General features: G+C 40.2%; 2 protein-coding genes across 21 annotated transcripts in view; one reads left to right on the forward strand and one right to left on the reverse strand.

The window, feature by feature from the left end:
* Positions 1-4,088, forward strand: part of APBB2 (amyloid beta precursor protein binding family B member 2) — a 377,264-nt gene extending 373,176 nt beyond the window's left edge. For all 15 annotated transcript variants that reach the window (XM_053217427.1, XM_053217431.1, XM_053217425.1 and 12 more), the window contains one exon: positions 2,811-4,088. In XM_053217427.1, the coding sequence (XP_053073402.1) occupies positions 2,811-2,978 (168 nt within the window). In that variant the 3' untranslated portion in view covers positions 2,979-4,088. The remainder of the gene's footprint in view (positions 1-2,810) is intronic.
* Positions 4,089-5,863: 1,775 nt separating this feature from the next.
* The window catches only part of NSUN7 (NOP2/Sun RNA methyltransferase family member 7), a 54,570-nt gene continuing 44,292 nt past the window's right edge, over positions 5,864-16,141 (reverse strand). For 4 of the 6 annotated variants that reach the window (XM_015086539.3, XM_015086541.3, XM_027055902.2 and 1 more), the window contains 2 exons: positions 10,805-10,928; positions 5,864-9,986 (listed from right to left, as the gene is read on the reverse strand). In XM_015086539.3, the coding sequence (XP_014942025.1) occupies positions 9,348-9,986; positions 10,805-10,928 (763 nt within the window). In that variant the 3' untranslated portion in view covers positions 5,864-9,347. Of the gene's footprint in view, positions 9,987-10,714; positions 10,929-16,141 lie in introns of those variants that run through there. The other 2 variants (XR_008296346.1, XM_053217434.1) reach the window with 2 other exon arrangements.

Below are 16,141 nucleotides of genomic sequence, written 5' to 3' on the forward strand. Positions count from 1 at the left end.
AAAGTGACCTGCAGGAAAAAGAAGTGGAGGCCTTAAAATAGACCAAAGTCTGACAGGAAAGGGGTAGCGCAACAGTAAGGGGGTTTGCTGCTTGTTTTTTGATGGGCGGGGCGGGGGGAGATTTGCACATTTTTTCGGCTGAGGGAAATGAGCTGGTGAAGGTGGATTGAAATGAGGGTCATATAAAGAGTTGGGGCGAGGTCTTGGTGGTAGATTAAGAACCTAGGGTTGGGGTTTAGCCTCCTGATTGGGTCGCAGCGAGTTTGAGACTAGTCAGATGCTAAGAATCCAAGAGTGACAGGTGGCATGGAGGTTGGGAGAGTTCTGTTTTTCTACATACAGTACATCACTAAGGTTAAGAATGAAGGGAAAGGATGAGGTGGGCTGTAGTTGGCAATGATGAGTCACGAGGAGAGGGAGTCTGCTGACTTTTCCCTTAAAAGGCACCTTTGAATGGAGAGGGGCGGAGGGAAGAGGGAGGGTAAGAGCTAGTGCTGTGTGCTCATGATCTGGCATCCTTCTTCCCACAGTCCTTTGTCAGAGGTGCATTTTCCCCTCAAGTACTGCGGAGCCAGAGGCTAATTCAGATCTGCCTGCATGTGAAGGGGCAGGGTGGGGGTGGTGGGGACAGAGCTGGTGGAGGAGTCACGACGAATCTCTGACCCAGCACAAGAGCCCGAGATGGGATGAAGGAGACAATAGAAAATGAAAGCATTCAGTCAAGCAAAAATGGAGGATGACTATTTAGTTATTTCCTGAAATTGAAAAGGGATCGTAACAGATGGTTTTAGTCATAAAATGAATGGCTGTCAGCCGTAATTGTACATTTTAAATGCTGGTGACAATTAAATAATTAGCTTTATCACTGGTTACAGTTTGTTGTCTGATTCCCAGACTTATTTTCTGTCTTAGGAACAATTTTTATTCATGTGCTTATAATTTTAATTATAACAGGGCAGCCAGCTCAAGTGGCTCAGCCAATCCAGCATGAGTCATACTGATGACATCGGCCTCTTCTTTACGCTCAGAGTCCAGCATTTCTAACTCCATGGCTTTCCTCTTGAATTAAATCTGCATTTAATTCTCTACATTTAATTAAATCTGCATTTAATTCTCTACACGTGAATTTCTATCACCTGAAATATCTGTATTGTAAACACATTCTTTTGAATCCACCTAATTTTTAGGCATATTTTGCAGCTGAGTGGCATAGGCCCAGCTGAAGATGTTTTGGTGAAATTTAGAATGAGAGAGGAAGCCTTAATGAAACCCATCAGGTGCGATTTTGATTCACACTGGACTTGCCTAACATTAGAGATTTCCGGTCCAGTGTACCGTGTTGCACACCTGCCCGTTTATAAATCTGTGCTTTGGAAGTGTGCAGTTTGGGTTGCGTTGCAGACCTGGCAAGATGCCTTACGCAGAGGAGATTTGGTAAATCGTTTCTCGTATGATGGGGTTGAAGGGGCTAGTTCTGTGGCCTTTGGGCTTTGTGACTCGGAGTTCTGCTGTGGATAGTTTATGCTTCCCATGGGGAAATGTCAACCTGTTTCACACTGTACCAAAGAACCTATTAATATTTAAGTAGCTTTTTAAAAATCAGCCATGGTATCATTTTAAAGTGCTTAGATTAGGAAAAAACATACTTTGTAAATTTTAACCTTATCTAATTTTGAAGAATTACTTTTCATTAATAGAAAACTAGGTGGATTGTGTTATATTTCGGAAGGAGAGAAACTATCTACGGTGCCAACAGTGCTAATGGATACTTTAAAATCTATTAGGATTTAGGGGCACCTGGCTGGCTCAGTCGTTGGAGCATGTGACTCTCGATCTTGGGGTTATGAGTTCGAGCCCCACATGGGGTGTAGAGATTACTTAAAATTTTTAAATCCATTAGGATTTAGACTCGCGGATAAAATGTATCCTAAACTCTTTATACATCATTCTTTTTTATTAAAGCAGGAAACAGGAAGGGGAACAAACATTTGTGAACGCCCCCTGCATTGGTAGGCCTGTTTTCAGAATGCAGCAAGTATTTCCCTAATCATAACACCCTCTGTAAAGATCCCAGTCTTCTGCCATTTTACATTGAAGAAACTAAGGCTCAGAGATTAACTTGCTTGGGTCACACAGTTCCCATAAATGGTAGAACCTACATTCAAACTGTGCCCTTTCTCCCATGTTGTCTCCCAGGTAGCCATGAGCACTTACCTCATGTACAAAGATGTACGTGTCTCCCGACGAAACCCTAATACTGTCTCTCCCAATCCTCTTCCTTTTCATTAGCTCTTCGACTGTTTGGCATATTAATTGCAGCCAATCCATAAAGAGAACAAGTAGAGGGTGGAGATGGGTGGAAGAAAAGGATGGCAAAAGCCACAACACTTTTGCTGAGCCTAATGATCATAAGAACCCTTAAAATACCCACATTAAGGAAACAGAATAAACTTAGGGCCCCTGGGTGGCTCAGTTGGTTAAGTGTCCGACCCTTGATTTCAGCTCAGGTCACAATCTCATGGTTCATGAGATGGAGCTCTGCGTTGGGCTCTGCACTGGCAGCGCAAGTCTGCTTGGGATTCTCTCTCTCCCTCTCTGCCCCTCCCGCGCTCTCACGCACACATTCTCTCAAAATAAATACTTTTTAAAAAGGGGAAAAAAAGAAAAACTCTTGGATTAATGCGTAGAAGCTAGGTCGTTAAGTTTTGCAAGTAAATGTATTGGTGATGCATTAAGTCATCAAATCATAAATTAAACAAGAAAGGATGATACATCATTAACGACCATAAAACATTTTTGTTTTATTTCAGTTACGATACCAGAAGTGCTTGGTAGCCAGGCCGCCTTCACAGAAAGTTCGACCACCTCCTCCGCCAGCAGACTCAGTGACCAGAAGAGTCACAACCAATGTAAAACGAGGGGTCTTATCCCTCATTGACACTTTGAAACAGAAACGCCCTGTCACAGAAACGCCATAGCTGCATATGCTACAGGATTCTGTAATATTTACCTGAAGATTGAATAGCTACACTAAAGAAGATGAACTGATATCTGGCCTTCCATTCAGTTGCTGATGCTTTGTCTTCAGAGAATTTATCCTTAACCAAACAGTGTTAGACAAGCATGTTCTCTCGTCTTGCCACCATCATGTGATATGAAAAGAAGCATGACTAATTTTTTTTGCTATCAGTAAGATACATCATGAGCAGTGGAAGGTCTTTTTCTTATTGTAAATATCGTGAACATTAACTTCACACACACGGAGAAGAATGTGGCCACACCCCTCCTAGTGAACTAACGCTGAGTCCTTGGAGTGAATGACGCCTGAGTTAGTTTCACTGTCTTGACTGGATCTGTCACAAGCAATGTTTAAGTCCTGCAGCACTTGGCCCTGTTGCCAACATTGGAGTAGCCACTGCGTACCAGATACCATTGAATTGCTGTAAAACTAGGATGATGGGTTTTTGTTGCAGTCTTTCATGAAATTGAACCTTTGGGTTGACAGAATTGGCTGTTGGCATCAGTACAGAAACCAACCGGCAGCTTTCCTTGACAAGCCCTTTGACACATGGACACCATTTCATGTCTGCAGCTGTTTTGTGGGATGTTGGGGAAAAAGTGAAACTTGAAAATTGAAAAACAAACCAAATTTGAGAAATTAAAATTGAACAAAAAAGAGCCTTTCTTTCTAGACGGTTTTCAAACTGATTATTAAAAACAAGAAAGATTTAAGAAAAGCCTAATGCATTTCGGGTAGGACATGTTTCAAACTTCTGCCTTATATTGTACAATGCAGCTAGAGAATTATAGTTCACTCTGGCCCTTCTCTACATAAACATTAAAATGAAATCTTCCTCGTACGCCTTTTATCCTTAGTTTGTTAATTAGCCAATATGCAATTTGGAGTTGAGGAAATGTCATTTATATTTTGGATCTCCACCACCACATTATTTTGTTAGTCCGCCTCCTAGTGAAACCCACTAGGATTCTGTATCTAGCTCAGTCTTACCCTAATGCTTTTTGCCCAGAAGGCTGTCTGTCCATCATGTATTGTCCATGGCAACAAATTACATTAAATCTGAACCTTTTGAATTTATGTATTTAATATTGGGATTTGTTGGACTTTACTAGATATATTTTTAAATTTATATCTTTTCCATTTTTTCAAGATTTAAAAATTTCATATCAGAGCAAAATAAACATAGCAACAACGGACTGCTTAACAAGTTTCCCCAAAATAGCAGTTTCCTGCTTCACGTTTCTCACGTACTTATAAAGATACTCAGATTTAGACTCTTGTTGACATTGTTGTTTTAAAAGGAAGTTGCTAAGGAGACCAATCTAAATATTAGTCTTATTTGCTTCTTAATGTCAAAATTAATGTGTTAAGAACATCCGGTTTTAAAAGGAGCACTTTATTTACCCACTGCTGTGTACTTGTCAATGGTTTCCACATTCTTATCACATTTGAGCCTTACAAGGTAGGGAAAGGTACTAAACACATTTGAGAAATAAAAATACAAAGTACCAAGAGGCTCAATCACCTTGCCTAAGATCTCTCGAAAGTTTGTGAGAGAGCCGGGACAAAAGCCCACGCTTCCCAACTCTGTTATAAGTTACGCTGCTTTTACATCGGTGAGGAAGAGTCTATCCAAAATTACTCTGGGCATATCTAGTTATTGTCAGGAAATCTTAGAATTCCCTGTAGAAGGCGGGAAATATGTCCCAATTACGCAGTGATATTAATCATAAAACCATCACCCTCTCTCAGTCCAGGACTGTTTTCCTGCAGTGTGCCTCAAATGCGTTGTAGAGGACAGGATTCTACACGATGTGCGGCCTGTTCAACTTACAAGGTTTTCCAGAGATGATGTTACTTGTGATAGACACATTCCTAACTCATGGTACTTAGCCACCAGAGAACATGATGGAGCAGGTGGCCTTCTGCTATTCCCTCAGAACTCTGGAACTGTTTGCTAGCACCCTGGTGTTATGACCAAAATGATGCCACTCTAGAAATGAATTCTACTTCTCACCAGCCTATATGCTATTCTATCTGAAGTAACCAGTGCCATCATAAGAAATTATTGCATTAAGAAAGTCCTTACTCTGCCCTTTGAAAAGCTGTGCAAAATTCAATCATGATGATGTTTCATCTTGAGCTCCACAATGAAAGGTTTTAGTGTGATAAAAATTCTGAACAGGTCATCCACTTTTATATTGGAAATCTCTACCCGAACCCACCGTTCATTTTCTAAGGCATACATTTGTTTGTTTTCAGGATCAAGAATACTGAGCTAGCTTTAAGTAGCAAACTGATTTATATATGCAATTATAGGATGCATTAAGACAAACGATAGCCTTTACATATTGAAAACTTTACTGCAGATATTTTGTTTTGAAAATAGCTTTGCATACTAAATGCAATTAATTTTGTAAAATTGATTATGTTAAACAGTACGTTCAGACACTTTCTGCCATGGCCAAAAAGTATGTATGAAAGTATGTGTGTATTTTCCTGTGTGCGGATGCCGGTGTTTTACCTGATATTGTGGTGACATTCAGTTATCTATGCATTCTTTGTATCTGTGACTCGGTAAACAGGCAGCCATGTTCACTATGCCTTGTATGTCTTATCATTTTTTTAATTAACCTGTTAAATACAGCTTAAGATATTTTTATTTTATTTATTCTATTTTTACTGAAATATACTGCATTATCGTGTTAATGTATTCTCTTTACTGGATAGTATCTCACAAGGTATCCAGGCCTAAGTAATCTCAGTGAACTATACGTTGCCGAAAAGGTGGTTTTGTAATGATTTGTAGACACATTTTTATTGGACTATGTAGAAGAAATGGCAACATGCTTAAAGTTCCTTTTATTTTTTAAAAGCAGCTAGATAGACGCAGACTGGCCACCTCATATATGCGCCTCTTGGCAGCCTCAAGGGGAAGAGCCAACACGCCTGTGGCAAACCTAAAGCACCGCTTGGGGCTGTGTGTTTATGTCCTTCCCAACACCTGTCATCTCCTCTAGGCGACAGACCCGTGCCCACAAGCCCTCTGTTCACCTGGATAGAAGACCACCCGTAGCTAATTAGGACCACTGTTTTTCGTTCGTGTCTGTCTGACTGCATGAGGGGACATTAGACCCATCTCCACTAAAATTCGTTCCTGGTGAGAAACTGTTGGCACCGCTACTTTGTCAAAGAGCCACTCCGATCTCAGGACGGAGTAGAGATTGGTAAGGTGATTCCACACAAGGTCACCTACTCGAAAGCCCTAAATCTTTCCTCCTTTTCTCGTATGACACACGCATTTCATTAAGCATTGCAACACAGATTCAAGATTTCACAAACAACATGAAAAACATCTCTCTGAGACGAGCACAATGTAGCCAGTAAAACCATTAGCTCTCTAGTTTGCCAGGCTTCCTTAACCTAATACCCAGATGACGTGTGTGTTATACAGCCAGTAAAATGAAGTTCAATTTATTTCAGCTTCAGAGAAAAGATTCCACTCACACCCGATCAGTGAGAGCACTCCCTGCCACCCGAAGCGGCTTGTTTATCCTGAAAGAACGTTTGGTTTTGCTTTCGGCCCGTTTGCTGTTGACCACTTTGACACATTTAAATGTAATATGTTGTGAGAATAAACTTAGCTGCATAAAACGTCTGGCTCGTTTATCTGACATCTCAGTCCTATAGATCCAGGAATGGAAATACAAGTTCAGTGTCGCCACGCTAGTCATTTTGTTTTCAAATTATTCTGCTTTGCTATTGCAGGTTTCCACCTGGTTAAGAACTAGAAAGTAACTTTAAATTCTGAGTAATTAATTCATCACACTGCTCTTATCTGGTGACCAGGAAGGACCGCTGGCATCCTGAGTCACCAACGCAAGGCCTGGGTAAGCAGTCTAGTGTTAAGAAAGTCTATCTTTCGTATCCTTTAAGAGTCTGACGTCAAAGAATGAAGAATAAAGTTGCACAGGCACTAAATCCAAAAGCAAAGGTAGCCAGAAAAACCAGTTGAATCTGGGCTAGTTCAACTGTCAGACATGGAAGAGAAGCAGAATGTAGAGTATGTACCCATTTTTCTGGTTCCTCTTGCGTTTCCGCCCCATGGTTTCTCTTTTACTCTATTAAAGGCAGTTACTGTGAAGGAACGAAATTTCATTTCGGTTTCAGGTATTATACTAGTGGTAAGTAATTTCAGATAAAATTTGCTATTGGAGAATCTAAATACCAGCAAATCTATTTTAGATTTTTGCAGCACTTGAGCACAGTAAGAAGCTCAAGAAAGGAAAATGTCCGTGTAATCAATATTCTCCTTCACTCAATCCCTCATGTTGTCTTTATCCAAAGCATTTTTCCCTTTTTACTCCACAAGAGTACTTAAATAATTGATCACGCCCTTCTCAGAAGACTCTCAAAGAAGAAAACTACAGGCTTAACGAACCATTCAGAATCTCCATATATTTCTGAAGAGAACAGTGACAAGCGTGTTAGGTAAGATACTGAAAATAAGTGGCTTACATTGTGATGCGACACGAATCACAAGCTTCTCAGAAAACAGTCTGAACTATTCCTTCACAATGAGAGTTTCCTTTTCAGAACATCACAGAAAATAAGGGTCTGAGACCTGCTACTCATGGACAGTGGCATCCTTTGCAGCTTGGGGCAGGGGCAGAGCACAGGGGGAATGAGCGATTCCCTGGAAAACACTCCAGCTCTTCACCCAACAAAGTTCACTGCAGCTGCACTAGTGCCCTCGGGGCACTGAGTGCTCCAAGCCAGAGCAAGAGGAGAGACGCCATATTCGGAACAAAGAAATCTATCGTTTTTTATTTTTGCAGTCAGTAAAATAAGCTGAGCATTTAAAACACTTCTGGACCTGCTGAGAGTCATAATTGAGAAATCTTTGAGGATTGAAATTTCCAAGTATATGAAGTCTTGTTCCCTTTCTTCGTTGACACATTCTATGTAAATTTTTAGCTAAAATAAAGATTTATTACCAATAAAATGAAATTCGCCATTTTGTTTAGCCTCACTTCAAGTGAGAAAATAAAGGATAGGGTATTAGGCTGAAATAGACCTAAAAATTCATCTTGAAGAAGATAATACTCTACTGAAATCATGCCACCTGAATTGAACATTTAGGAATTTACATAACACTGTTCAACACGACTAGATTCTGAAAATGGAACTTTATATTCAAACGTTGTATCTATGAACATGTTTTTAAACAATAGGTTTCATAGTTGTAGCTTACTTGATTAAATGTCAAACAATTTCTGTTTCCATGATGGAAAAAAAAAATCAATAGACCCCAAAATGATAATCATACCAATTCTTGGTAGGCAATGGATGATACATTCAAGATGAATTGACTTTTAATATAATTAACATAGTGCTACAATATATTTTAGTTGTGCATCAGAGATGATTTACCAGTTTGGTTACCGTGTACCATTTGAAATGACTTGTAGATTTTAGCATTTCACCTGATCTTTGAACAGAATCAGACATTTTTATGGATTTCTTCAATAACAGGTGTCACTTGCAGTCAACAGTTTTGCCTCTTCCTCAGAATTATTACTATTTGGATGGAAATTTGTGTACAGTCACTTTTTTACAACCATATTTGGCAGAAGGGATAGCTGATTGTGTTCAGTCTGCTCAGGATCCCAGAAGCTCTTTCGATGAGAAACCGTTTTTGCTCTGTTAACGTACTTCTGAACTATGCACACCTGGAACTTCGGAACCTCCTGTTCTTCCTACTCAATCTCAATCACATCACAAAAACTCATGACACCCCCCCCCCCTCCGTTTAAAGAATATTTTGATATTTAAGAAAAAAATCAACCTCCACAGCGATTGAAAATGTCAAACCGCAGGTGGATACTGAAAAAGCAACATAAAGTCAGTGTGAGAGGCCAGCATCTTTTCCGTATCTACACTCTAGTAAACCACCTCAAGTCTGTTATAAGGCAGACGGTGTTTCCCGTCAGGAAAAATTGTTGCAGCTTTCTCTTAAAACTGGTGTCCTGAGTCCAGACTGAAAGTTAACAAGAGGGATACAAGTTCTAACAGCTGATCCTGAGTCTAAGCTGGACATTCTAGAACAGATCAGCACGGAACTGTTGAAATGTAGGAATTCTGCTTTTGTTGAAGTGCCTACATTGTTATTTCTCACTTGTCTTAATTCTCTTGAAGTTAATAGCACCTTTAGAAGATACTAAGTGGCCAAAAGGATGAGTATCTTGTATAGGGATGGCTAACCTCAGAGAAATATCAGACTTTGAAAAAACATGAGCTCTTGACCCCTGTAAAAAACACAAGATGGTCAAAGCCATGGTCGAGGATGCCTGAGTAGGGAGGAAGGTAAGTTTTCTCTAGGCTTTTCCCCTCTTCTGGATGTTGATGGTGAGGGAAAGTAGTTGGGCAGGACAGTGTTGGGTCCAACCCAACGATAGTAAAAATGTTGAGTTGGTATCTGAGATTTGATCCCTTGGGAACCTGAAAATGGCAACATTACTGGAGGCAAAACAATCTCTACAGGTTTCAATGCCATCACTCTGTCTTCTGGGCGAGATCTTACGAAGTTTGTCTGCCGTTCATACGGTCTGGGTTGAGCTGTGTTCTTCATAAATGTAGGCCCTGAAGGATTGCTGGTGGGCTTGTTGGGTTTTCTGACATGCGAGGAAGAACCAGCTGTAGTTGTATTTTTCTGTGGAAGAGATGTTTTTGTTGCTAATGTCTCTGACCGATTAGCATTTGCATTACTTTCTCGATTCAGGAATTCAGCAATTTTCATTTGGATGTCATTACTATCATTGGTGGGGGCTTTTGACAATGGTATTTTTGATTTCTTCTTCTTCTTCTCCCGTTTTGAAGCTTTACCCAACTCAATTCCATCCAGTAGACCCTTTGCTGCAGCACGGGCCAAAACATCTTTCACAGACACTGCCTCAGATGGGTCCCGCTACAATCAAAAGAAGCAGTTACTAAATGTAGGAGTTAACTATTGTGTATATTACAAATTTTCTCAGTGTTTCAGTAAAAATAAAAGTGCATCTATTACTATAAAAGAAATGGTTTTTAGGCTTGAGTCCCTAATATAGCCCATAAACCTCAGTCAATGACTTTTTTTTAGACTTACACTTCCCCATTTGTTTTGTTTTTTGTTGCTGTTGTTTTAAGTTTTTATTTTTGAGAGAGAGAGAGCAGAGGAGGGGCAAGAGAGAGGGGGACAGAAGATCTGAAGCAGGCTCTGCAGACAGCAGACAGCCCGATGTGGGACTCAAATTCATGAACCATGAAATCATGATCTGAGCTGAAGGCAGACGCTTAACTGAGTCACCCTGGTGCCCCAAAACTTCCCCATTTGTAAATCTGGCAGAAAAAAAAATTACAGAGCTTATTTTTTCCATGTGAGCTAAGATGAACTAGATGTGGCAAAGTACTTGGAGAAGTGGGGGTGGAGAGCAGGCAAGGGAGGAACCCCAGAAAAAGGGACTGGGGGGCACTGGCCAGCTCAGCCGGAAGAATGTGCAACTCTTGATCTCGGGGTTGTGGGTTCGAGCTCCACGTTGGGTGTAGAGTTTACTAAAAACATAAACTTAAAAAAAATAGGGATTTTTGTGTCACACAGTAATAATTCTTTCTCCTGTCTTTTAGCTACTTATGAAATAAACACACCATTACAAAATGTTCACAAAATTCCTAGGTTCCTCTTTATGAGGCTTTGTTGTTTCTTAATTCTTAAAAAAGTATAACATGGATTGGGATTTTCCCCCTTACCTCCCTTGTTAGAACAGAAAGAAAACAACCATTGGTAATTTCAGATGGTTCCATTCTGAAAAACTTATCAGTAGACAAATGTATTTCCTTTAAGGAGCACAGTGGAAGGACAGGAGGACTAAGCCTGCAGGAGATAGGAGCAAACAGGAAATAGTTAGAATGGCTCATTTGCCAATCGAGAGAGACACTAGATTGCAACATTTTTTCTTCTGTTACGTTTTCTAATCATTTAAACAAAAATTCCCAATAAGCCTAAAATGCTGAAGCATCATAATATTATTATAAATTAAAAGCTCTAATATTTCATGTTCAGAATTTATCATGCTTGCCAAAGCTTCCATCTCTAAACAACTATGACAAGAATACCAGCCTTTCCACAAATTAAAAACTCTTTTCCAACTCAATAGTATGTTAACAAAAAGACTTCTATCAAAACCGGTAAATACATAGAGTAATCACAAAGGTGGAACAGAAAAAAATCCTTTACTTTCACATGTCAAAATACAAAAAGTATGACTTCCTTCCTCTGGTTACTTTTTGCACAATTACAATATAAAAATATGGCCCGTCATTTTCACTACATTATTCTTCTCAACTACTTTTTGAGTAACGGATGAGTTATGTAGTGCTCAAGAAAGCATATAACAGAAGACTTGGTGTAAGGTCTCTAATCACTATTATGTGTAAGGTAACATTTTGGTTTTTATATTTACTATTTAATTTCTCATTCAATAGTAATAAATAATAAATAATTCTTATATTCCCATGCTTTTACAATTAAAATATATTTAATCAAGGCAATAAATATTTTCCCATGTAAGTTAAAATATCAGGAACTCTTATTAATAATTTTATATATTCTGAAAGTTTTTAAAACCATTTTTTTCAAGTTTTTATTTAAATTCCAGTCAGTTAACATACAATGTAATGTTAGTTTCAGGTACAGAACTTAGTGATTTAAAATCATTTTAAATTTATATTCATTCATTCACTATTTGCCTACTATGTGCAAGGCATATAAAGATCAATTAATTCTCAATAGTTTACAATTTGGTTGGAGAAACTAATCAGTTTATTAAATTTTTTTTTAATGTTTATTTTTGAGAGAGAGAGAGAGAGAGAGAGAGAGAGAGAGAGTGGGGGAGGGGCAGAGAGAGAGGGAGACACGGAATCCGAAGCAGGCTCCAGGCTCCGAGCTGTCAGCACAGAGCCGGACGTGGGCTCAAACTACGAACCATGAGAACATGACCTGAGCCAAAGTCAGACACCCAACTGATTGAGCCACCCAGGCTCCCCCTAATCAGTTTGTAATAGTATAAAGAAGACCCAATAAGAATGCTGAGCCAAGGAGAGACAAAATGAGGTAGTAATACAGAATAAGGCCCAATTAACTCTGGCCACAGGATAGCGCACGTGGAGACTCCACAGAGGAAGAACCACTGGTACTGTGTCTTGAAGGATAAGTTTCCCAAAAGGTAAAGAAGGTATTTCTAGGCAGAAAGAAGGAAGGAAACGAAAGAAAGAAAGAAGGACACAAAAACACAAGTATCATAAAAATGTTCAGGGTGCAGCAAGTATTTCCATGTGCCTGGGACATAAGGTGAGTAAAGGGATGCAGAGGTCACTTAGGATACAGGCAGACACGTGACCTCAAATGACATGCCAAAAGTGGCACAGAAGGTGGTGCTTAATAAGGGTTTATGCTGAACTCAGCTGAAGTATAATAGCTGTGCAGGTACTAAAGGCAAGAGAGCTAGTCCCTCCTCTCACCAACCTTGCAACCAACAAACCGAATTTCTGAGGCCTATTTATTTATGTGCTCTACATAAATAGAAATCACCAAAAACAATTTGTTCACATAAGGTAAAAAAATTCTTATGAAAAATAATGATTTCTTAACAAGTTGGACATACTTAGTTCCAAAATGTAAATATGAAGGTTGGGATTTTGTCAATTTTAATTTATTAATATATTCTTAGCACCTAGAAGAGTGTCTGGTACACAGTAAGTATTCAGTTAGTGTTTAATAAATATGATATATTTTAGCTATATATGCTGTCTTTGCTAATGGTAATAATCCTAATTAAGATTGGTTAAGTTACCTTACAATTACCCCTACATAACAAATTTATTTCTAAACTCCAGGTTACAGGCCATTTCTCTGAATAATAAAGGAAGTTCATATCCAGTCTCGTGGATACCTGACTTAGATGATGACATTTGGGATTTATGCAGTTGATGATATTTAGGTGAGATTTTGGATTTAGAATTGATCCTGGAATGGGTGAGGACTTGAGGATATTGGGGTGAGTTGAATGTATTTCACACATGAGACAGACATCAATTGGGGGGGGCAGAGTGGACTGTTGGGGGCTGAATTGTGTCCTCCCTAAAATTCATGTCCACCCAAAACCCAGAATGTGCCCTTATTTGGAAATAGCGTCTTTGCAGATATTTAAGAGGAGGTAATACTGGAGTAGAGTAGACCCTAAGTCCAATATTGGTGTCCCTATAAGGAGAGAGGATACAGAGACACACAGGGGAAGAGGGCCATGTGAAGACAGAGACAGAGGTTAGAATGACACAGCTACAGGCCAAGGGCACTAAAGATTGCTAGTGAACACCAGAAGCTGGGAGAGGCATAAAACAGATTCTTCCTCAGAGGCCCCAGAAACCAACCAACCCTGCCAACACCTGACATTCATTCGGACTTCTGGTCTCCAGAACTGTGAGAGAATAAATTTCTCTTGCTATAAGTCACCAAGTTTGGGATAGTTTGTTGTGGGAGCCTAGGAAAATAAGACACATGGCAAAAGGAATTTTGCAGATGTAATTAAGGTCTCTTAACCTTAAGCTATGCATGTTATCAGGATGGACCTGACCTAATCACATGAGCCCTTTAAATACAGGTCTATAGGGGTTCTTGGAAGATGGTAGTGGAATAGGAGGCCCCTAGGCTTGCCTTGTCCCACGAATACAATTAGGTGCCTATCAAATCATCCTAAATACTCCAGAAATCAGTCTGAAAACTGGCAGAACAAACTCCACAACCAAAGGCAGAGAAGAGGCTACAAAGTAGGAAGTGTGGAGATTTGGCTTGGGAGAGAAATGGATCATGGTGCTGCAGTGGGTTGGGAGCTGTAATCTCAGAGAAGGGTGAGGGACAAACTAGCACACGGAAATGTACAGGAGAGACAAATCCCCATAGCAGTGGACTTGGAAAGTGAAAGGGCCTAAATTTTGTGAGTTCTTTTAACCAGCAAGGCTTAGAGCCTGGAGTTTTAGAGGAGTTTTAAAGGAGGGCTTGGAGGACACTGGGGCTGCTCTTGGAGAGAAAGCAGGCAAAAACAGCAATCTGAAGAGTGCCTGGGCCACAGAGCGAGGAGGTTATTTGCTCATCTTGGAGCCTGTCCCGGATAGGCAGCATTCAGTGGAGAGACCCCTCCAGGAACAAAGACATTGGCCAGTGTCATTTCCCTCTGCAGCCCTTCAACATGAGCACAGGGCCACCTGCAGGTACCAGTACGGCACCAACACTGGACACTTGCTACCTGACTTGCTTAAACCAAGCTCTGCCCCCTTGCCATCTGGAAGAACTGCCCTTTCCAGTCATGCTCGCCTCCGTCTCAGTGTGGTAGGCCCCCTCCTCTAGAAGACTGGCCCAAACCCCTACTGACACTGCATCTCCTGACCCAGGTGTTTTGGTGAGGCCTCAATTCTGGTGACAGTGGAGATATGTCTCATTTCCCAAGCAGATCAGAGCACACCTAACTAAAATGCACCATATTCAGGCCAGGAACCAAACACTGCCCACAACAGGCAAAGAGAGTCTCTGCAGATAACTGGCCTGATGGATAAAGCAGTCAGGATACAACAGCAGAGCACACACAACACATTGGAGACACTCCCAGAAGTGCCAGGCCCTGGGGAAAAGGGGACCCTACACTGCAGGGCATTATAGGACCTCTTCTTCATAAAGCTATTACCCTCAAGAACAGGAGACGTAGCTAACTTTCCTAACACAGAGAAATAAGCACAGAGACTTAGACAAAATGAGAAGACAGAGGAATCTGTCCCAAATGAAAGAACAAGAGAAGGTGACAGCTGGAGATATAAGTAAAACAGAGTAACAAGCCTGATGGAGAATTTAAAGCAATGATCATAAGGATACTCACTGGACCACACCAAGGCATACTGTTGTTTATTATTAATATTGTTTTAAGTAGGCTCCACACCCAACATAGGGCTCAAACTTACAACCCCAAGATCAAGAGTTGCATGCTCTACTGACTGAGCCAGCCAGGCACTCCACCAACACACTGTAATTAAAATGGTAAAATATAGTGATAAAACAATATTAAAAGCAGCAAGACAAGACAATTTCATACAAAGGAAACCCCGTAAGGCTATTAATGGCTTTTTCTGCAGAAACTTGCCAAGCCAGAAAGGAATGGCACGATATATTCAAAGTGCTGAATGGGAAAAACCTGCAGCCAAGAATACTCTATCCAGCAAGGCTGCAATTCAGAACCAAAGGAGAGATAGAGTTTCCCAAACAAAAACTAAAGGAGTTTGTGACAATTAAACCAGGCCTGCAAGAAATATTAAAGAGGACTCTTGGAATGGAAAGGAAAGGCCAATAATGACAGTATGAAGGTAGGGAACACCAACGCAGCAAAAATGAATACTTCTTTAAAAAATCAGTGAAGGAACTCACAAAATAGAAGGATGTAAAGTATGATGCCATAAGCCTGAAACATGGGGAAGACAGGAGTAAAGAAAGGGTTCAAACTGAAACAACCATCAACCTACTATAGACTGCTACATGCAGAAGATGTTATACACAAACCTAACAGTATCAAAAACCACTAATAGGCAAAGAATACAGAGATAGAAATCCAAATTATCACTAAAGAAAACCAGCAATCCATGAAAGAGAGAATGACAAGAACAAGAAAATCTTCAGAAACAACCACAAAACAAGTAATACAATGGCAGTAAAGACATATGTATCAATAATTACTTTGAATGTAAAAAACGTTCCAATCACAAGACATAGGGTGATAGAATGGATAAAAAACCAGACCCATCTATATGCTGCCTACAACAGACCCATTTCAGACCTAAAGACACCTGCAGATTGAAAGTGAGGGGATAGAAAAACATTTATGGTGCAAACAGATGTCAAAAGAAAGCCAGAGGGGCGGGGCACCTGGGTGGCTCAGTTGGTTAAGCAGTTAAGCATCAGACTCTTGGTTTCGGCACAGCTCATGATCTCATGGTTCGTGGGTTTGAGCCCCATATCAGAATCTGCGCTGGCAGCAAAAAGCCTGCCTG

Source organism: Acinonyx jubatus, chromosome B1, assembly GCF_027475565.1.
Source record: "Acinonyx jubatus isolate Ajub_Pintada_27869175 chromosome B1, VMU_Ajub_asm_v1.0, whole genome shotgun sequence".
In the NCBI taxonomy this organism is placed as follows: Eukaryota; Metazoa; Chordata; class Mammalia; order Carnivora; family Felidae; genus Acinonyx; species Acinonyx jubatus.